At 44.3% G+C, this 22,180-nt stretch overlaps 1 protein-coding gene across 3 annotated transcripts in view; it reads right to left on the reverse strand.

Annotated features, from left to right (window-relative positions):
• Window positions 1-22,180, reverse strand: part of CACNA2D3 (calcium voltage-gated channel auxiliary subunit alpha2delta 3) — a 913,092-nt gene that overhangs the window by 264,101 nt on the left and 626,811 nt on the right. For all 3 annotated transcript variants that reach the window (XM_059716157.1, XM_019495461.2, XM_019495460.2), the window contains exons 12-13: window positions 17,643-17,721; window positions 839-972 (exon numbers count right to left, since the gene is read on the reverse strand). In XM_059716157.1, coding sequence (XP_059572140.1) covers window positions 839-972; window positions 17,643-17,721 — 213 coding nt within the window. The remainder of the gene's footprint in view (window positions 1-838; window positions 973-17,642; window positions 17,722-22,180) is intronic.

Here is a 22,180-nt window from a genome sequence, read left to right on the forward strand (position 1 = left end):
CCTGTAATTTTCTATTATTCATAATCAATATATAGCACTAAATATTTGCACTAAATTAAGAATATGTTACATCTCCAGGTACATGAACAATATATGTAATAGTTTGTTATTCCTAATTAGGCACACGAGGAAAAGAAAAAAGAAAAGATAAAAAGAAATCTTGAAAGAACTACTGAAATCAAAGATCATATGCAACTTACCAAAAATATATTCTAAAAACAGTATGCTGTTTCTCTCCAAAAAAGAAAATCTGCATTGAATCTAACTGTTCCCAAAGCTTTAAACTAAAAATTATACAACAATAAGGTAAAAAGTCACCAAATTCCATCAGGACAATAAGTTTGTCTTGTTTTAAATGTTAATTTGTGCAGCATTTCAATATTTTTCTCTGTAAAGCATTACAGTAGTCATATGGTCATTGGCCTAATTTTCACAATAGACATATTAACGATTGCTGGAAGACTGTAATTTGATATAGTTTCATTTACCTATTTTGAAAAGCATTTGGAAACAACAATGATTACTCAGAGTTGGTAATCTATACTCCACTTCCTGACAAACAAACTACACATCTGATGGTCATAAAGACAATGATGGCACTACATATTAGGCTTTGACTTCTAATTGCTAAGTTATTTGAAAATGTAAATACCTCCTAAGTGCTTTACCTGGAATTAGTTAATTCAAACCATACGGAAGTCAAAATCTGTGCAGAGGCACATTCAGATAATGGAAATCAAGTTCACAACTAACATTGTTAACCACAAAAAGAGCTTTGATTCTAATTCCTCATTTTGTGCTGTAAGCATATAGGAAACATTTTCTCATGTGGACTTACAGTGCTGTCAATATATGCTTCAGTCCATACCACATCATGCTCCTGGTCAATCACCTTTGGTCGGCTAAGAACATGGAGATATTCCATGACATTTTCCTGCACATCAGCTAAGGTAGAGATCTGAGTAAAAAACCCTGTGAAAACCAATAAATAAATAAATAAATAAATAAAGTTATAAAACAGGTGGAATAAATTAAGGCAGATTGTAACAATGAATAAAATGCATGATGCATGTTATGTATGCTACATTTTCTATTTATCTATCTCCAAAGGAGAAATGCAAAGAGACAGTGTCAAATGAGAAACAGCCTCGACCAGTCTCAATTTGTGAAAGCAAAAGTCTGTGAAACTATGTGTTAGTCCTGAAAGGCTCAATGCCTGGGACTGTTATACACCATTGCACAGCCTGTCCTAAATGTTCAGTTCCAAGACAGCTTTGCTATTTCACAGTAAAGTAGAAGCTCAGGGATATTTTCATATGGTAGCTGCTTTATAATAATTAGAGCTGTATTAACTTTTCTAGTACCCCAAATCATAACCCCTCCAATTCCTCTCCACCCCCACCCTGACATGCACACCTTACCTAGTTCAGGTATCATTACAGACTTGAATATGGGTTAAACTGAGAAAATATAGTAATGGTACATCATTCCAGATCTGTGCACTGCAGATGTAAAAATGATTTGGACTCTGATTAATTGCAATGGGAGGTAGGCACCTAAATGCCATTGTACATCTGGGCTTTAATCTTTTGATGCTTAAGTCCTCCAGATGCCTAATGAGGTAATAGGACTTCCCAATCTCACATGGGTATTGTGAGGATAAATAGAGCAAAGAGCATGAAGCACTCAGATACTGTAATAAGGGTGCCATAAAAGTACCATAGATGGATACTCAGAGGAAATCATTAACTCAAGCTATTTCACTCACCCAAAACAAGAAGTTTCAGTTAATTGATGACCTTCAAAACCAGAAAACTTTACTTTTAGACCTAAAATACTGAACTGTGGTTGCTACTGAATGGACAACCAGAAGTTACACTTCAGGGAAGTAGAGGAGCTGCTCTAATTAAAAGCAATTCACCGATAAATCAATCAATAAATAAAGGATCAGGAACTAGCTGCAGCCACAGCCCTGCTTCCCCTCTATATTCACAAACAGTGAGAGAAGAAACTGCACTCCGAAGGAGACAGGTAGCTCACCAAGCTTCCTCTTGCAATCAGGTAGCTTTAATAAGTGTTCTCTTCTTTTTCAGCATATTTGTTCCACAACACCTCAGTTTACTAAGGTCTTAATGCTATTACCATGACCAAGCCCAAAGTGAGGGCTGAAGTCCAGCCATCTTTGTCACCATGCAGCATCAAAAGGAAAAGAAAAACAGAACAAAGGAAGATACTCCTGACTAGACAAACAGCTTGGTTACTTTTCATTACAGGCCCAAACAGTGGAAGGATACTATGGACTCTCAGTAACATGATACTGAAAAACACACTTCAGAGAAGACACACAAAGGCATGTAATCAGGTCTAAAGCCTGTTTTGTTTGGTGCATATATTCAGCGCTCAATTGAAAAGGCAGAGTTAAGTTAATCTGATCACTTTCACTTTGGATTCTCATTCTTCCAGCATTAATTCTCCATTTCATTGTATTTTTAGTTTATTTTAAATTTTATTTTTATTTACTAACCATGGTGTTCTGTACATATAGTAACATACTGATAGGTATTCTCAACCTTAAGCAACACTTTAAAAAATGTTTTTTGGCTGGGGCTTTCAAAGCTTTGTCATCACTGAAGTGCAATGATTGATATAACTTTAATTGGCAAACGTGTATTTGGGAAATCTACATTTCATACATATGATGGGTATAAAGAAAGCTATAGTGTGCTTTCATGAATTATTGGCCTAGAGTGTCACTGGGAAATAGTAGTATGCATTAACTTTTCCTCAAACACCAACCTCTTCGTTTTTATGACTTGTTGGATCTCCCCAGTTAAAAACGTGAGTTTTCCTTCCATCAGGGACTCAAGAACTTTGCACATTTCATGTTACAGGTAGCAGCATAACTTTTCAAAGGTAATTTTGAGGACCTCAATTTTGGCATTCCCTCTTTGAGATACCTTAAAAGAGCTGATTTTCAGAAGGCAAGCACCTCTAAAATGTTGAAGTAATTGAATTTTGGTGCTCTGTATTATATATTGCATCTTTTACTTGAGACAATTACTATTTTTTTTCTCTTACAGTAATGCCTAGAATTCCAAGTCAGAGAACTGTAGAGGAGCCAGGCAATGTATAGACTAAGCATACACATGGATAATCCCTGCACCCACAGAGGTCACAATTTAAGAGGAAATTACAGATGGGAGAACCTTGCACAATTACTAAAATTAGGAGCAGATTGCTAACTTTACCTTTATTTTGTGCATCCAGAACTTCAGAGAGTCCAGAGAAGAACCACTCATATGATTACAGGCCTGAAGAGCAAATCATACAAGGAAATGCTGGCAGATATGGGACTATTCAGCCTAGAAAAGAGAAGACTTCAGGGGGATTTGGTGGCAGCTTACAAACATATCAGGGGAGAGCATTAGGGGCTAGGTGAACAACTGTTCACCAAAGCACCCCAAGGGAAAACCAGGAGCAATGGTCATAAACTCCTAGAAGAAGGTTTTAGACTGGAGATAAGGAAAAACTTCTTCACGGTAAGCCTGTGCGAATAGGAAGGTAGTCAATTTGGATTTGGATTCGTCCAATGTGGAGGACAGTGATTCGATTCAGAGCTTTGGGTCCGTGTCCCAAATCAATTCGGTTGAATCGGCTTCAGAAGATGTGGCACTGATTCAGAGAGATTTGGTGATTTGGCCATAGACTATAATGGGGAATCACTGAAATACCTATAACTTTGTCATTTTTTGGCAGATCTGGATGCAAACAGTAGGGATAGTAGCCCCTTCTGAGAGAATGAAGCTTGCCAAGGTTCAAGGAGATGAGTGCAGTGGTTTCTGGGAAACTGCACCTCAAGGTGCTGACAAACAAAACTAGTGATGTGTGACTTTGTATGTGTGTTAAGGCACAGTGGGGTGAAAACAGCAGGCATGGTAGCTCCTTCTGAGGCCATGAAGCCTGCCATGTTTCAAGGAGATAGGTGCAGGGGTTTCTGGGAAACTGCACCTCAAGCTTCTGAAAGTCAAACTTGTGACGTGTGACTTTGTGTCTGTCTTAAGGCACTGCAGGATAAAAACAGCAGGGATGGTAGCCTGTAACAGGAGGCCTTCCCAGTGCTCAGGCAGAAACAGCTCACAAAAGGGACAGAAAGACTGCAGGCAGAGGCTTATGTGCTGTTTCTACGTCCCTCCCCCAGAGCACTGTGATTGGAAGGGGACTCAGGGAAAGAGCACAGTCACTGGCCAGCTACAGATGTCAGCCTTTCCCGCCCTACTCTCCCTCTTCTCAGTTTCTGTTCCCTTGAAAGACTGCCTTCCAAATCTCTAAATCTTTTTTTGAAATCTTTTTTGAATTGATTTGCAGGGTCTGAATTGATTTAGAGGGTTTTTCTGGTCTCCCAATTTGATTCAAATTCGGTGATTCAGCCTCCAAATCGGGCCGAATCTTCTCTGAATTAAATCGGCGACCAAAGCTTTGCACACCCCTATTTCACGGTTCATGTGACCAGACTCCGGAATAGACCCAAGCAGGGGTAGTGCAGAGACATACCCTGGAGATTTTCAAAAGGAGAATGGACACATACATTGCTGGGGTTATTTGACCCTAGCAATCTTTCCTGCGCAGACCAGGGGGGCTGGACCCAATGATCTCAAAAAGTCCCTTCCAGCTCTAAACTTCTGTGAATCTGTGGCCATGGAGAGATTAATATTTACTGGTATTGTTTTTTCTTTTCCAGATATTTTCAAGTCAGAATTAAAGAATAGTTTTAAATGTTGCAAGCCTATTAAATTGAGTATTTTTAATAGATTTATTCAAGAAGTTTCTGAATTTCAGTGCCAAGAAGATTCCTTTACCGTAAACCAGTATGCTACTTTTGAGACAGAATATACTTCAGAAAAACAACACACACACTACTGCTTCATTTAAGACTTTTACATCAATATATATCTTTTCAATAGTGTTGGAGTGATGTTGCAGCAGTGATGATCCAGGTTAAAAAGCAAGCAGCAAGGAATTTTGTATGTGATATTTTCAATTGAAGCAACTGTGAAGTTGGGAGGGATACAGACAAGCTTTTGGATACCAGGTACCCATCCTCAGGTCACATGCCTATCTTTTCAATGTAATTGTTTTAGTTGTTTTGTTTTCTTCCTTTTTAAATGTTTTCATTTTTAAGGAAGAGGAAAAAGGGGAAATAATCCAAAGTAACTCAGCAGTGATAAGGGAAGAAGCCACTTTTTGAGCATCTATTTTATTTTAAAATTGTGCTGTGCACTTATTGAGTGCACAGATACTAACTTAACTGTCAGAGCATAAACATGCATGTGGAGCAGAGTTGACTTGAATGCAGCACAAGATAATACCTCACTAAGGTGTATTATCTTGAGTCACATTAGTTAAGTCAACTTAGCTCACAAGGGCTGCATGAGCAGTGGACTGTGCAGTTGTTACTGAGTAGTTACTGCGCAGTAGCGTTGCCACATGGTTTTTCCTCTGATGCTACTGCACAGTAGCAATGAGCTACTGCACAGTATCTCATTAGTACTGCACAGTAGCATCACATCATGGTTAGTGCCTGGCAACGCTACTGCATAGTAGCAATGAGCTACAGCATAGTAGCTCATTTAGTTAGCAAGCCAGCTTGCTTGCTAGCACCCAGTATGACCTAGTTGGACTAACCGAGACACGGTGGGATTCTACACACGACTGGGCGGTAGGCATTGAGGGGTATAGGTTGTATAGGTGTGACAGAGTGGGGAAAAAAGGTGGGGGGGTAGCACTCTATGTTAAGGAGCAGTATACATCTTCCACCATTAAGGCAGGGGTGGAGGAGGGGAACACCGAGGCATTGTGGGTCAGGATCCAGGAGGGGCCAGGGGAAAAGGACTTGGTTGCAGGGGGTCTACTACAGACCTCCTCATCAGGATCAAGAGCTAGACGATGTATTCTCCGGGTAGCTAGCAGATGCCACACAGGCAAGGGAGGCGGTGGTCATGGGAGATCTAAACTACTCAGATATCTGCTGGGAGGAGCAGACAGCCAAAACAATCTGGTCATGGAGGTTCTTACACTGTGTGCAGGACCTCCAACTAACCCAGGTGGTGTCTAGTCCCACCAGGGGTAGCGCCTTGCTTGACCTGGTCTTAGCAACAGGGGATGATCTCATGGGGAATATGTGAGTTCATGGTAGCCTGGGAGATAGTGACCATCACTTGGTTGAGTTCACTATCCAGCGAAGGGTGGGTAAAGTAACTAGTGGGGCTAATGTGCTGGACTTCAGAAGGGCCAACTTTAGCAAGCTTAGAAGACTAGTTAGTGAGGGGATGCAACTCAAGAACATAGAGCATATGGGGGTCCAGGAGGGTTGGAGGTATCTCAAGGGAGTGATCCTTGGGGCTCAAAATGAGTCTATCCCATTATGTAGGAAGGGAGGTAAGGGGGCAAAAAAGCCCCCTTGGCTGAACAGGGAACTCCAGGAGAGTCTGAGGGGAAAGAAAGAGATGTATAGGCAATGGAAGCAGGGAGCAGCCACCAAGGAGGAATATCTCTCCCTGGTGCGCTATTGCAGGGAATCAGTTAGACAGGCCAAGGTAGGGCTTGAGCTCAGGCTGGTTTCAACAATCAAGGACAATAAAAAGTCCTTCTTCAGGTATATAGTGGGCAAAAGGAAAGCTCAGAGCAACACAGGGCCCCTGCAGGACAAATCAGGATAGTTGGTGGTTGACACAGGGAAAAAAGCAGAGCTCTTCAATGAGTTCTTTGCTTCAGTATTTCTATGTACCGACCAAGCCAATTCCCCCACCTCAATCATTGGCGGATGTCCACATGGCACCAGTCCACCTACGGTTAGTTCTGAAATAGTTAAGGAGCTCCTGGAGGAGCTGGATAGATGCAAGTCAGCAGGCCCGGATGACCTCCATCCACGGCTGCTGAAAGAATTGGCCAGTGTCATAGCTGAGCTGCTGGCATAGCTGTTCGAGCACTCGTGGTGCTCCGGCCAGGTCCCTGAGGACTGGAGAAGGGCCAATGTGGTGCACATTTTCAAGAAAGGGAGAAGGGATGAGCCAGGTAACTTTAGACCAGTCAGTCGTACCTCTATTCCTGGGAAAATGCTAGAGAAAATAAGCAAAGAACACATTTGTGCAGTCTCAGCAGGGGAAATGATGCTGAGGGGAAACCAGCACAGGTTTGTCACAGGTAGATCCTGCCTGACAAACTTTGTAGCCTTCTGTGATCAGGTCACACACTGCCTGGATGCGGGAGCTGAGGCTGATGTCATCTTCCTGGACTTTAGGAAGGCCTTCGACACAGTTTCACACCCTATCCTCATTGGAAAGCTAGCAGACTGTGGAGTGGATGCCTACACAGTCAGGTGGGTGACCAACTGGCTTAGGGACCATACCCGGAGAGTGGTGGTGGATGGTTCCTTCTCAGCCTGGAGGAAGGTGGGCAGTGGGGCCCACAGGGTTCGGTCCTCGGACCATTATTATTCAATATCTTCATCAGCGATTTAGATGAGGGCCCGGAGAGCACCCTCTCCAAGTTTGCTGATGATACCAAGTTATGGGGCAAAGTCAGTACACCAGAGGACAGGGAGCAGATTCAGGCCGACCTGGACAGCTTGGATCAATGGGCAGAGAGAAACAGGATGCAATTTAATAAAGATAAATGTAAGGTACTCCACCTGGGAAGGAGGAACCCCCCCAGCACACATATAGGTTGGGGGGTGTCCTTCTCAGCAGCTTGGAGGCAGAGAGGGATCTTCGAGTTGTAATTGACTCCAAGATGAACATGAGCCAGCAGTGTAACAAGGCCATCAACAAGGCCAATCACACCTTGTCGTGCATTAGCAGGTGCATGACTAACAGATGAAAGGAGGTGATGCTCCCCCTCTATGCGGCACTGGTCAGGCTGCAGTTGGAGTACTGTGTCCAGTTTTGGGCACCGCACTTCAAGAGGGATGCAGGGAATCTCGAGAGGGTCCAGAGGAGGGCCACTCGCATGATTAGTGGCCCTCGTGATAGACTCTACAGGGGGAGGTTGAGAGAGCTGAATCTCTTCAGCCTTCACAAGAGACGGCTGAGGGGAGATCTTGTGGCCACCTATAAATTTATTAGGGGAGGTCAATGGGGAATAGGGGAAGCGCTGTTTACTAAGGTGCCCCAGGGAGTGACTAGGAATAACAGGTAGAAACTAGTTGAGACCAGATTTAGGTTAGATATTAGGAAGACATTTTTCATAGTAAGGGTGACCAGGATCTGGAATGGGCTTCCAAGAGAGGTGGTGCTATCACCTAGCTTGGAGGTCTTCAAGAGGAGGCTAGATAGTCACCTGGCTGGGGTCATCTGACCTTGGTCCTCTTTCCTGCCAGGGGCAGGGGGTCGGACATGATGATCCATTGTGGTCCCTTCTGACACTACAATCTATGAATATATATCCCATACATATATACAATAGTCACTCTTAAGGATACATAAAGAGGAATATTGTGTATTTGATATAGTAAGACTAACACTACTGGAAGTCTCTAGGCACCATGGTACAAATAATAATGCTTCATTTCTTGTAGGAACCATGCACAACATTCCACAGATTCTGAACAAAACTTTGTAGCAAATAATTTTTCATGACTTAAGCCATCAATGTAGATGGATTAAAGGTGGAAAGCTCAGCAGAAAAACTATATAAGAGGGGCTATGTCTATATGAGATGCTGACCACACAGTAGCCAATGACTTCTGTGTAGTAGCACTGCATGGCAGAAAGCGTGATGTGATGCTACTATGCAGTAGTTATGAGCTACTGCACAGTCAGCATCATAAAAAAGCTGTCCCTCAGAACAACCACATAGTAACTTCAGTTACTGCGCAGTCAGTGCCTCATGAAGACACGGCCACTGGTAACCAAATTCACTTAATCACTTGGCTTTTATAAAATCTTCTTTAAGGCAATTTTTGCAAGACTTTTTATTAAGAAATGTAATATTTGATTGATAATAGGAATCAATGTAGTGTTCCAGGGCTGGGTTTAATTTGGGGGTGGAGAGACAGAGGGCGTTTTATTTTTTTTTTCATTGTAGGTTTCCGATTGTTTAGTCTCCATTTTAATGTGTTGTAAAGACTTCATGGCTCAGGTTAAAAAGCCTGAAATGATTTTATAATTTCCATTAAGCATAATTAATAGTGCAATTAGCTGCCTGTTACAAACTGTTAGCTCATTTTCCTAGAAAGCATAGATTTATTTACTTTCTTGCTAGACAAAATTGTTACTCCTGAACTTAAGCACTCACTACAAGGAAACTTAATGAGTTGCAAGAGTGGACATCAGAGGGAGAAAACCTTATGGGCAAGTGGGCCACAAATTAGTCCTGCAGCCTGTTTAAGTGTTACTCTGCTTTCTGTGTGGTCTGCTTCTCTGATTTCTGCTTCCTGTCTGATTTGCTGCATGACACACACAAAGGTTACCCCTGCCACTTGTGGCATGGTGCCACAGGTTGGATGCTCCTGGCTTACATGATGGAAATTTTCAGTTTTTGCATGCTTGTTTTAATATTTATTACTGTGCTTTTTTATTTTGGGACAGTTCTACCTGTAAGTTATTACATTAGAGTCAAAGGCAGTGATAGACAATGGCCTTACAGTGTATTTTCACTGAACCTTAGGACTTTTTAATGAGTTGTGTGTGTGGCTAAAAACATGTTATAAAAATCAAACCTCAGCATAGCCCTTGAAATCAACCATTGTAAGCAGAGGTCAGGCGTGCCTATTTGATTGTTACACATTACTCTTTAGACAAGGAATTTCATCTGCACATAAAAACTTAAGCTTTGACATCCTTAGGTAGAGCTACTGGGGCCACATGCATTATGCCAGGAAAGCCCAGGCTCTAACTGAAGGATGTCCAACATCGGTGTAGTTGGGGGCTGTACTGGGTCACAGGCTGCACAAGTGATACACCCAAGATACCACCATGTGGGCTGTACTGGTACTATGCTCATCCCTCCTCCCCTACCACATAGCCTGTGCTGGTGCCACATGGTCCCCCTGCCTGCCATCAGCATGTGGCTACTTTACATGTGGGCTGTGCAGACCCTCAGGTTTTTCCTGCCATGTAGCAGCAGGAGAGGAGGTTCTTGGGGCCTCTGGTCTGCTTTAACTTACACAGTCTCCTGTTTCCTTGTGTATAAGTTACACTATCTAAAAGACCCCCCTACACTCACAGCTACTTTTATAAGTAATGACTTATAAAAGTTGTCTGGCCCTCTGACAACTACCCATGGTCCTCATCCATGTGGGAACAAATGATGCAGCCAGGAGTAGTCCAGACTGTATCATGAGTGACTACAGGACTCTAGGGACCAGGATCAGGAAGACGGGGGCACAGGTGGTCTTTTCATCGATCCTCCCAGTGTGTGGTCCCAGTAGGCATCACATCAGCTGTGTAAGAGAAGTCAACCCATGGCTCTGGAGTTGGTGCCATTCTGCGGGTTTTGGCTTCCTGGACCACGATCCACACTTCTGTGCAAGGGACCTCCTGGGACATGAGGGGTTGCATCTCTCCAAAAAAGGTAAGAGTCTCTTTTCTTACAGGTTGGCTGACCGGCTTTAAACTAAGTTTGACAGGGGATGGGGAGGCAGGAGATGGAGAGAGTCTAGAACCTACAAAATGCGACACATGCAACAGTACATCCCAGGTAAGTACTAAGGGGCCCTTTGGGCATCAGAATGGGGGGGGGGGGGCACCAAAGGGTACCATTCAGAGGGCTCAAGTGCCTCTATACTAATGCTAGGAGCATGGGGAACAAGCAGGAAGAATTCACACTTCTGCTTGCAGATAGTAACTTCGATTTAGTGGGGCTAACAGAAACCTGGTGGGACCCTACCCATGACTGGGCAGTACACATTGAAGAATACAGGTTGTACAGAAGGGACAGAGAAGGGAGGGAAGGGGTTGAGGTTGCTTTCTATGTAAAAGAGCATTATACATCTACCCTAATCAAAATAGGAGCAGAGGAAGAGAAAGTTGAGGCATTGTGGGTTAGGATACATGGAGGTCAATGGGAAAGAGACTTGGTGGTGAGGGTCTGCTATAGACCACCACACCAAGAGGAAAAGCTAGACTTGGAATTCTTGAGGCAGCTCTCAGAGGCTGTACAGTATAGGCATATGGTTGTCACTGGGGACCTAAACTACCCTGACATCTGCTGGGAGGAGCAGTCAGCCAAATCCGACCATTCATGTAGGTTCTTAAACTGCATGCAGGACCTTCACCTAAAGCAGGAGGTATATGGTCCCACTAGGGGGAATGCCTTACTGGACCTGGTGTTGGCTACAGGGGATGACCTGGTAGGGGAGCTACAGATTTGTGGTCACGTTGGGGAAAGTGACTGCGAATCAATCAAATTCAACATATGGCGTAGGATGGGTAAGATAACTAGTAGGGTGGAAGTGCTTTATTTTAGGAAGGCTAACTTCAGTGTGCTTAGGAGTTTAGTCAATGACACACTGCAGGATAGGAGTATTGGCAAGATGGGAGTCTAGGAAGGGCAGTCATTCCTAAAGGAAGTGATCCTTCAGGCGCAGAGGGAGTTGAATCCAGTACGAGTGAAAAGGGGGAAAAGAGCCAAAAAACCCTTCCTTGGCTGAACAGAGAAGTCCAGGGGAGCCTAAGGGCAAGAAAGAAGGTATACAGATGGTGGAAGCAGGGGGAAGCTGCCAAGAAGGAGTATACCTACTTGGACTGCACTTGCAGGGAGGCAGTTAGAAAGACCAAAGCAACTATGGAGCTGAGGCTGGCAATACAAATTAAACAAATAACAAAAAGTCTTTTTTTAGGTATGTAGGGAGTAAAAGAAAGGTGCGGGGCAGCATAGGACCCCTGCTGAGCAAGAAGGAGCAATTAGTGACAGACAGGGGGACAAGGCTGAGCTATTCAGTGAATTTTTTGCATCAGTGTTCTTGAACAGGAATCAAGATAAGTCTCCTAATGGGTTCTTAGATGGGCATTAGAGGGGCAACAGCCCACCAGCTGTTGGCACTGACTTGGTGCAGTATTGCTTGGATGGACTGGATGTTTTTAAGTCAGCAGGCCCAGATGAGCTGCATCCAAGAGTACTGAAGGAATTGGCTGGTGTCATAGCAGAACCACTGGCACAGCTGTTTGAGTACTTGTGGCACTTGGGTCAGGTCCTGGACGACTGGAAAATGGCCAGTGTGGTCCCTATTTTCAAGAAGGGGAGGAAGGAGGATCCGAGTAATTATAGGCCAGTCAGTCTCACCTCCATCCTTGGAAAGGTCTTTGAAAAGATTATAAAGGATCACATTTGTGGGAGTCCCGCAGGAAAAATAATGCAGCAGGGCAACCAGCATGGATTCATAGCAGGTAGATCATGCCTGACCAATCTGGTTTTGTTTTATGACAGGGTCACAAAATGCTTAGACACAGGAGTAGAAGTGGATGTCGTTTTCTTGGATTTTAGCAAGGCCTTTGATACGGTATCTCAACCCATTCTCATAAATAAATTAAAAGGCTGTGACATTGATGTTTACATGGTCGGTCCAGTGGGTGGCAAATTGGCTTAGTGGTCACACCCAGAGAGTGGTAGAAGACAGGTTAGTATCGACCTGGAAGGATGCAGGTAGTGGGGTCCCACAGGGTTCGATCCTTGGACCTGTACTCTTCAATATATTCATCAGTGACTTAGGTGTGGGTGTGAAGTGTACTCTGCCCAAGTTTGTGGATGATACTAAATTGTGGGGTGACGTGCACACTCCGGAGGGTAAGGAACAATTGCAGGCAGACCTGAACAGGTTAGAAATGTGGGTAATACACAATAGGCTACAGTACAACAAGGACAAATGCAGAGTAATGCAACTAGGGCGCAAAAATATCCAGCACATGTACTGGCTAGGAAGTGACCCTCTCAGCAGCACAGAAGTGGAAAGAAATCTCAGAGTCATACTGGATTCCAAGATGAACATGAGACATCAGTGTGACGAAATCATCAGCAAAGCTAACCGCACTTTATCATGCATCAGCAAATGAATGACAAATAGAACCAAAGATATGATACTTCCTCTCTTTGCGGCATTGGTCAGACCACAGTTGGAGTACTGCTTCCAGTTTAGGGTGCCGTACTTCAAGAAGGATGTTTGTGGCCGGGTGGGGGTGAATACTGAAATCTCTCTGTGGGGCTTGCTGCCATGCTTTGGATTGATGGAAGAGTAAGTACTTAAGTCCCCAGTGAGAGAGGGTATAGCAAATTACCCCAGAAGCAGGATAAAAGGAAACTGGTTTATTAGTAACTTCCCCACAGGTTGTGGAGAACCCTGGCTGTTCTCACAGCTCGCGGCCTTCCTTTTGCCCTCCACCACTGTACTGCCCATTCCCCCAAGCCAGTCAGCTTCACTCCAGTCCCACTCTCTTTTCTCTTTCTTGCCAGTACCAGCAGATCCTTTCTCCGTGGGACCTTCTCTCAGACAGTGAGTTTCTCCTTTCTTCCTCACCTCCTTGCTTCACCGGTTGCCGTAGTTACCTACACCCAGTTGGCCGGTCTTATCAACAAGCTGCGCCAGCACTGGGTCTGCCGCTTCTGGAGTCCCTGCTGAATCTCTCTACGCTGTGCCCCAGGGGTCAAAGGGAGACCCCTTGCTGTGGACTTAAGTAGCTGCTGACTCCTAATCAGTTAACATTCACCCCGGGTGCGATCCTCTTCCCAACTGTGTTTACTAAGTAATTAACTTTGCCTTGTCCCTGACCTGACTCTCCCCTGTACTTGCAACTTTGTAACATCGAAGGAACAGGGCTGTCTTTGCCCTGTTACAATGCTGATAGACTTGAGAGGGTTCAGAGGAAGGCCACTTGTATGGTTAGAGGCTTACAGGACAAGCCCTATGACGAGAGACTGAGGGACCTAGATCTCTTCAGCCCCCACACGAGAAGGCTGAGAGGTGATCTTGTGGCCACCTACAAATTCATTAGGGGGACGCAGCAAGGGTTTGGAGATACTCTGTTTACCAGGGCGCTTCTTGGGGAAGCAAGAAACAATGGTCACAAACTGACACAGAGCTGATTTAGGCTAGATATCAGGAAAAACTTCTTCATAGTAAGGGTGGCCAAAATTTGGAATGGGTTTCCAAGGGAGGTGGTGCTCTCCCCTGCCTTGGGGGTCTTTAAGAAAAGGCTGGATAGGCATCAGGCTGGGGTCATCTGACCCCAGCGCTCTTTCTTGCCTAGGCAGGGGGTTGGACCCAGTGATCTGTTGAGGTCCCTTCAGACCCTAGCATCTATGAATCTGTGAAAGCCCTTGAAGGAAATATATAATATTTGATAAGAAGGAGCATAATTATTTGGTTTTTTATAAATTATTATTCTCTGGGGACGGCATTCACTTGCATATTATCACCCTCATAAGAATGGTGGTTTTCAATATAATGACAATAGTTTCATCAGACCCAGGACTACTGAAAACAACCAAAAGCTGTTTCTAAGCACGGTGCACTATGCTGATGGTCAGAAGCTCCCATTAAGAATGCTGCCAGTATAAGAGGCCTTTCAGTTAGATGAGCAGTATACATAAATGGCTCCCCAGGGAAGCCTACAATGCAGGCGGTGCTCAGGTTATGTGAGTGGATGTGGTTGAAGATTCTTACATCCCAGCTATTGGTTGCTCATACACCAAGCCCATGCGCTGTTGTAACTGGGGCACAATTTGAGGAAGCCCTTAGGGCTGCTCCAACCTCTGCTGGCAATTTCACCAGTCCCTACAGTTAGGGAAGGCCCAAGCCTCTCTTCCTTCATTCCTTTGCCGAGCTCTGCACTTGTGCATAGATGAATCTTTCCTTTGTCTTTCTCTATGTTCTGTAACATGCCAACTTCCCTGATGGTGCATAATTAATAAAAAATAAACAAACATTAAAAAGAGGAGTTGTCAAATGACTAAATTGATACAGACCTTTACAAAAAAATGCGTTTAATAGAGGCTGTTTTGTAAGTAACTAAAACATTAAGGCCCATCTTTATTTGTACAGCTGGCCAACCTTCTGCTGCAAGAAACTGTTGAGGGAAAGGCAGTGGCTGCTTACTTTAAAACTTGGCATGTTGAGCATTAGGAAACTTTTACCTTTGTTCACTTGATGATCTTAGTAAATCTCCATTTCTTGTTATTTTTCCTTCATGTGCACTAGCTTACAGAATAGCAAAGAAAATAATTGTAACTTTCATAAATTGCTTGACTGGAGCTTTGCGGGCCCTCAATTGTTTTAATGTATTTAAAATGGTTTGCTGCGTTGGCTCATTAAGCCGATGGTCCCTAAAGCTGCACCCTACTTATGCCTGAATTTTAACAGAGAAAAGTGCCTGGGGGGGTCTCATAGTTTCACTATTAGAATTCAGAAGTTAAGAAACTTTTACAAGGTGGTATAAATTTCCCTTGTGATCCATTTCAAAGGAAAGGGCTGTCCACAGTCCAGACAGCCGGAAAGCTTGCACACAGTCTTCATCTATGCTGTGCTTCCAAGGGGAAAATCACTGCAAAGAAAATTGATTTTAGGCCCATTGACCTCAGTGACAACAACATGGTTGGCCCACCCATGTAAGAAGTAAACTGCAGTGCAGTCATTCAGCCATTCTGTAGATCAGCTTTACTAGGTCTCTCTGTAATACTTCGTTTGGCTGAAGAAAGCAACTAAACCAGAGCTGAAAACTGTAAGGGAAAGTTCTGAATTCAAGACCTGAGATGAAGACTCGTCCTGCTTCCCAAATTATAACTTCTTAAATTATAAAAACTCATTTACTTATTGATCAGAGTTACAAGAAATTTACATCATGTAGTATTATGAAGCAAGTACTGTAACAGATTAAATCTAAGAGAAAAGTTTATAGAGACAATGATGATTAAAATACATTATTTTGTTGACATCTAGGGGTAGAGATTGTTCCTGTTTATACTGAATGAGAGTAGGTGAGTTGTCTGTGGTAGTTTTAATACAACTTTAACCAGATTATAACTGGGCGCATCTACACGTGCATTAAGGTGCTTTTCCTAATATGCATTCTATTTAGTACCTCCAATGTGAGGTACTAAACAAATGTGCATTAGGCTTCCTTAATGCATGGTAACATTTGTGCATGGTTTTTAGGTGACGCTTAATGAGCAGTAGCCTATTTTACTGTGCATTAGTGTAATAGCACTTTTTTTAAGTGATGCTTTAATGCATAGTAAAATAGGGCACTGCACATTAAAGAGCACATGTAGAAATGCCCACTGAGAACTAAAGTTTGACCCTATCTCTGACAACAATAAAACCAAAATTGTTCAGTAGGAGAGTTTTTTTAAAAAGCAGTCTCCTGGGGATAGTGAAGAACAAAGATGTCCACATTTCCCATATTTCAAATACAGCACACACATATCAAATGAACTAGTCAGACAGTTCTTATGGCCTGACCCTAATTTTTCAGTTGCTATGCTTAGATCTTTATGCATCTATAGCACTGTACTGTCTGAAAAGCTTTGTTGATTAAATTTTCTTCAAAAAGATGCATCAAAGGATTCCTATACAATGACTAAACTAAATTATGGTGTAATATTAGCTGATTAAGACAAGACTTCAAACTGACTAATTTCCATCAGCTGGACACAACAGTAGTTAAAGCTATAAATGACTAATGGATACTGCCTGATGCAATTCATCATAAAGTGATGTGGCACAGAAGGAAAAAAACATTTCAAGGATACAGATAAAGAAAAAGCTTCACCTTAATCAGTGCTTTCAAAATTATTCTTACTTAGACTGTCCATCTGTCTTACATGTACTATTATGATCACTACTACATAGTATCTTAGTCTTCCTACCCTTTAGTATTTTTGTCTTTAATGATAGTAATACAGACTCACAGCTGTCTTTTCTCCTCAGCTTTTAAGATCTTCAGGGGAGAAAATGTCTCTCACTGTAGTTTGTATGCAATGAGACCTTACCATATTTGGGGTCTCTAAGTACTATGGGCATTTATAGAGGTGCTGGAGGTGTGGGAGGGGGAGGCTTTAATTAGGGTGGCTCCAAGACCTGTTCTAATTAAAGCACCCAGAGTGTCATGTGTATTAGTGTCCCCGCACTGAAAAATGGCCATGGGGTGCTTTAACTAAAGCTCTTCAAATGAGGTTTAAAGTGCCCCCACCACTATTTTTCAGTGCAGGGATGCTGATTCATGTGATGATGGAGTCTGCTGGGGTGCAATAATTACCACACTCCAGCAGACTTGATTAATTGCAGAGTGTAATTACAGTGTGTTGGAGCAGCCTTGCTGAACTTGTATATGTACCCTATGTCCTTTGCAGTTCCATAAAAACAATAGGAAAAACATTTTGTAATTAAAATTAATTCTTTGTGATTTTCAATTTCTGCTTTGCTCACAACTATGAAATAGTTTAGGTGCATTTTAATGAAATAACATTTCTTTAAAATGTTTAAAGACCTGCATACTCTAGATATGATTTTGTAAACAAACCTATTCTGTTTCTGAAAAACCAATTGATCCCCTCAAAACTGCTGACACTGAGATTATTTTTGTACAAGTTTTCAGTTTTGCTAGAAGACTTAAGATTTTTGCAGTAAGATTTCCTGTTAAAGAAGGTTAACCAACCTTTGTTAGCACAGGCCATCCATTTCAGGTTATCAGCAAAAGCAGTTTCTCTGCCTATCAGATAGGTAAAAATCCGAACCTGAAAGTAAAATACAAGAGATTAAGTCACTTCACAGTATAATTGCTTACTTAAAGCTCATGCAGGCTAATTTGCTTGCATGTGGACAGTTCACTTATATAAAAACACACCAGAAAAGTCTAAAGCATGGGTAGTTAAAAAGAAATCTATGCCAGTAAGATATTCATGCCAAGATCTTTTTCTTTTTTCTGTTTAACAAAATGGTTCATCTTTGTGGAGGTTTTTATATCTGGCATTTAACCAAAGTTATAAGTAAGGATAAATGAGAACAAATTAAAACCACCAGGCCACAATATGAAGTTACATATTTCAGATGTCTGCTCTGCACTTGTGAATTCAGAAGATGGCTAGTCTTGGGGTCATATTTTATTTAATTATTAAGCATATTATTACTATAGATGTGGGAAGCTGAAACAACCTGCTGGCAAGACCTTTCTGTCTTTTTTGTGCATTTGTATCTCTGTCTACACAGTGGTTGGTACACACATATCATGCTGATGATACCGGGGTGATAAATTACAGACCCATGTGACAATTAAAAAGCATTCTGAGTGCCCGATTGCACTCTGCCCACCACTCCACCCTACTGGGATGGGACTCCTAGCATTTCATTACTGAGTAGCTTCAGACAGCTGACAAAAAGGTAAAACAAAGTAAAACTACCCACAGAAATAGTTCCTCCTTTTTATCTCTCATCTAAATTTGTTTGTCAAAATTCTTGCCTATTGTTTCAAATGTTGACACATACATGGCTTCATTAACTTACTAGGTGAACCTTTGCAAACACTGGGGAATTTATCCTTTCAATACTCTGGAGATGTAGGGAATGTTTAACCTCATTTTACAGATAGGTAACAACAATAGACAAAAGCAAAGAATAAATTAATCTAAGTTCTCAATGACCATCTATAAAAAAACTTCCAATGGTATAGACGGTATGGTCATGGGATCCATGACTGTTTACCATGAGTTTTTTGCCCTTCTAGGTTAGACTTAACTTCCTCCTATGCCTATGTTATTCCACTGGAATCAGTCTCTCAATCTCTAGCGGTTTACTGTTATGCTTCTTCACAGATCACACACTCAGCTGTGAACTGCCCTTTTTCTAATGCATCTAATGGCCATTTTTAGACATTATGGCTGCTTGCAGAAGTAGGATTCCCCTCCTCCCCCGGGCACTTTATTTTAAGTTTGGCGCATTCCTGCAGTGCATTAGTTGTTCCTGGTTTTCCCAACATCTGTAGAAATCAGGTGCTTTAGTTGGGCATTTTTAGTGTTTTTATCCAATAGCTGTTTGAATCAGCTATAGCTAAAAGCACCAAAAAGGCCTGCTGAAGCACCCAATCTATACAGACTCTGTGAAGCTAGGTCAAAGTAATACACTGCTGCTTCTGGTAAAGTGTTTCCTTCCCTCCCCCTCCTCCCCCACCCCACCCCCTCCATATCTGTCAGAGCCCTGCATTTTTCTAGGATTAATCCAGACTACAGCTGTCATTATATACATGTGGGCATCTGTAGTCCAAATTAAAATTGGCCCTAGTCCGAATTAACTAATCCTCACTGATTGAGGATGAAAGGTAATGCAGAGCAGGGCAATCCAAATTAAGCAATTTAAATTGTATTCATTAACGTGTATTTAGGCAGTTGCTTTTAGGAAAAACAGAACATAGGAACTCAGATAAGCAGATAAGCATTGCAAATATCACTCCCCACAAGGGAAACTCAATTGGGTTTTTACAACACAATATCAGGCAGAAAGTAACACCTTTATAAAGTCAAATGTGTCAACACCACCTTAACATGACTACATATTAGGTCAATTACAGCTTCTGGAACAGCACTTTAAATAATTGCAACAATGGCCTTAAACAGATGTATTATTGCAAGTCCATGCCTTTTATGTGGCAGCTGAATCAGATCCTCGTACCCTGGGACCTTTTCTGCTGTGTGCAAGAATACATGGCTGCACCAGAGCTGCACCATGTATTCCAGCAAAGGTGGTCTGCCCAAGCCTCCACTGCGGCCTGTCAGTGGCAACAAGGTATCAGCCAGGGAGGGCCCCTCAGGATACCAGGAGCCTGTCCTGCAATGGTCCACCCCCAGCATCATCCAGTAGCTCTGGTAGCCCTGGACAGTGCCTGCCCTGCCAGATCTGAATGTGCAGCTCCACTCACAGCACCACTGGCCCTCAGCAGCTCCAGCTCCTCCCTGAAGGGGGCCCCTACCAAGGCAGCCAGGCGCTGCATCCCTGCACCCCAGAACACCACCAGGAGCTGTAGGTCTTTGACACCAGCAGGGATAGACTCAGGCCACCAGGCACACCCGCCACACCCACCCAGTCCCAGGAAGCCCTGAACTGGGGCAGGGCCCTCCCTACCCCTGCCCCTGCCCTTGACCCACCCCCTTCCTGCCTAGCTCAGCCAAGCTACCCCTGGCCCCTGGAGTTCCCCCCCCACAGCAAACAGGGAGGTGGGAGGGAGTGCAAAACTTTATTGAGCAGCCTGTGCCCCCCTCAGCTAGCAGGCACAGGCCTTTCACACATGGAGAAACATGTCAATGCCAGCAACAATATCATCCTCAGCTGTGGGGGAAAGAGACATGTAGCATAGGCACAAGTATTGGTCTAGGCAGTAGTGAAATTTATAGGGAAGTAGGAGCTTGACCTCCACACTGTCAAAGTTCAGGGTCCTGAACCAGGTTCTCAGGTGCTCCAGGGACACAATGGCAATCAGCACCAGCAAGGTGTAGTAGGACCGGCACCCCTCACCCTGTGCAAACAGCTCCTTGTGGTGTTCCTGAGGTGCTCTCACCAGGGACATGCTTGGGATACAGAGCATGCACCAGGCAGGGAAGGGGCGGGGGCAGTTCTGGGGTACTTTTTTGGAGAGGTCCCCTGGGGGGAGAAAGGGGGCATCATCAGCTCAGTGTCCTAGTCTGCTGGGAGTTCCTCAGCCCCTGAGCACTGGCACCATGATCCTGGTGGGGCAATGGAGGAAACGTCCTGGCCTGCAGGAAGAGAACAAGAGAAGTGGGTCTGGAGCAGTGGCAGCAGATGCTGCCAGAAGCCCGGCCTGTTCCAGCTTGGGAAGAGGGCAGGGAAGGCAAGCTGCCTATGGCAAGCACTCAGCAGCCCACCTACCCCTAAGGAGTGAGCAGGGATGGGGTCTTGGCTGGTGGGCCAGGGCCTGCCTGGCTGACTTACCATGGTGCCTGGACACCTGTGTATGCATGACCCCTGATCTGAGGCAAGGCAGCACACAGCCCCTTGGTATAGTGCATGTTTTCTCAGAAATGTAGCAAACTGTCACACACAGTCTCTTCAGGTCCAGCAGCTGCACAGGGGATATGCTGTCAGGGTCACTACCAGTCTTGGCCAGGGTCCTTCATAAGCACCAGCTCTGGCAGCAGTGGTCCCAGGAATGGACCAGCTGGACCAGCTGGACCAGCTGGACCAGCTGGTCATCATGGTGGAGGAGCAGCTCGCAGACTCACAGGCCTGATGCATGTAGGACATTGCACACAAGCAGGAGTACGACTGGACAGACCAAGCATTCTGGAACAGGCTTCTGGCTGTCAAGGAGAAGCACATGGAGACCCAAGAGCAGCAGACTACCATGGTGGCAAGGGCAGTGGAGGCTGCAGAGGACTGCCAGATGCTGAACACCATCCTGGCCCTAGAGGTTGCCTTTGTACCCGCCACTGCCCAGCCCCTGGCCATAGCCCCGCCTCCCCCTGGCAGTCATCCACCATCCAAGTAGCAGACTAGATGCAAACCACCACTCAGAAGCACCTTAATGCGCTTGGGCTGAAGTGCAGTGATGATTCCAGTGGCCAGGTCCCCCCACCCCGGCATCCATCCTGCGGCCCTGCCCCACCACTCATCATGGCTCCATGCAGCCCCAGAGCAGGAGTTGCCTGCAGTAGGGCCTGAATGACATGCATGCCCTGCTGTTCCTGCCCAGTAGCTGCAGAAGGGGAAGCCAGGCACTCCAGCAGTTCAGCAGCCCATACCTACTGGCCTCACCACAGCATGTGCACCTGTGGTATACCGTCACAGGCTGGGGTGCTGGGTACCTGTTCCTGGGCTCTGCCCCCTAGGTGCCCCCACCCCACTGCCCGGCACCTTGTGAAGGCACACAGGGCACCCTGTACATAGTCTGCACAGGGAAGAGGGTGCTTTATTGGTGGTGGGTAGGGTGGTTGGTGGAGGGACTCTGTGGGTCAGGGGAAGAGCTCTGTAGTTTGGGAGGGATGCGGGGGAGGGGCTCTATTGTTGAGGAGGGAGGGGGTCTGTCTTTGTGGAGGGAAATAAAATGCTTTTCTGAAAGCCTTCGGTAGTGAGGGTGGTGCTGGGAGCATATGGTGGGGCTGGGATCTGAGGTCAGCTATCCAGATGGCCTACAGTGGGGATTCCAAGAGAAGGTGGTCCAGCAGTGCTTCTTGCACTCAGTGCCCTGGT

Source organism: Alligator mississippiensis, chromosome 12 (genome assembly GCF_030867095.1).
Source record: "Alligator mississippiensis isolate rAllMis1 chromosome 12, rAllMis1, whole genome shotgun sequence".
NCBI classification, from domain to species: Eukaryota; Metazoa; Chordata; order Crocodylia; family Alligatoridae; genus Alligator; species Alligator mississippiensis.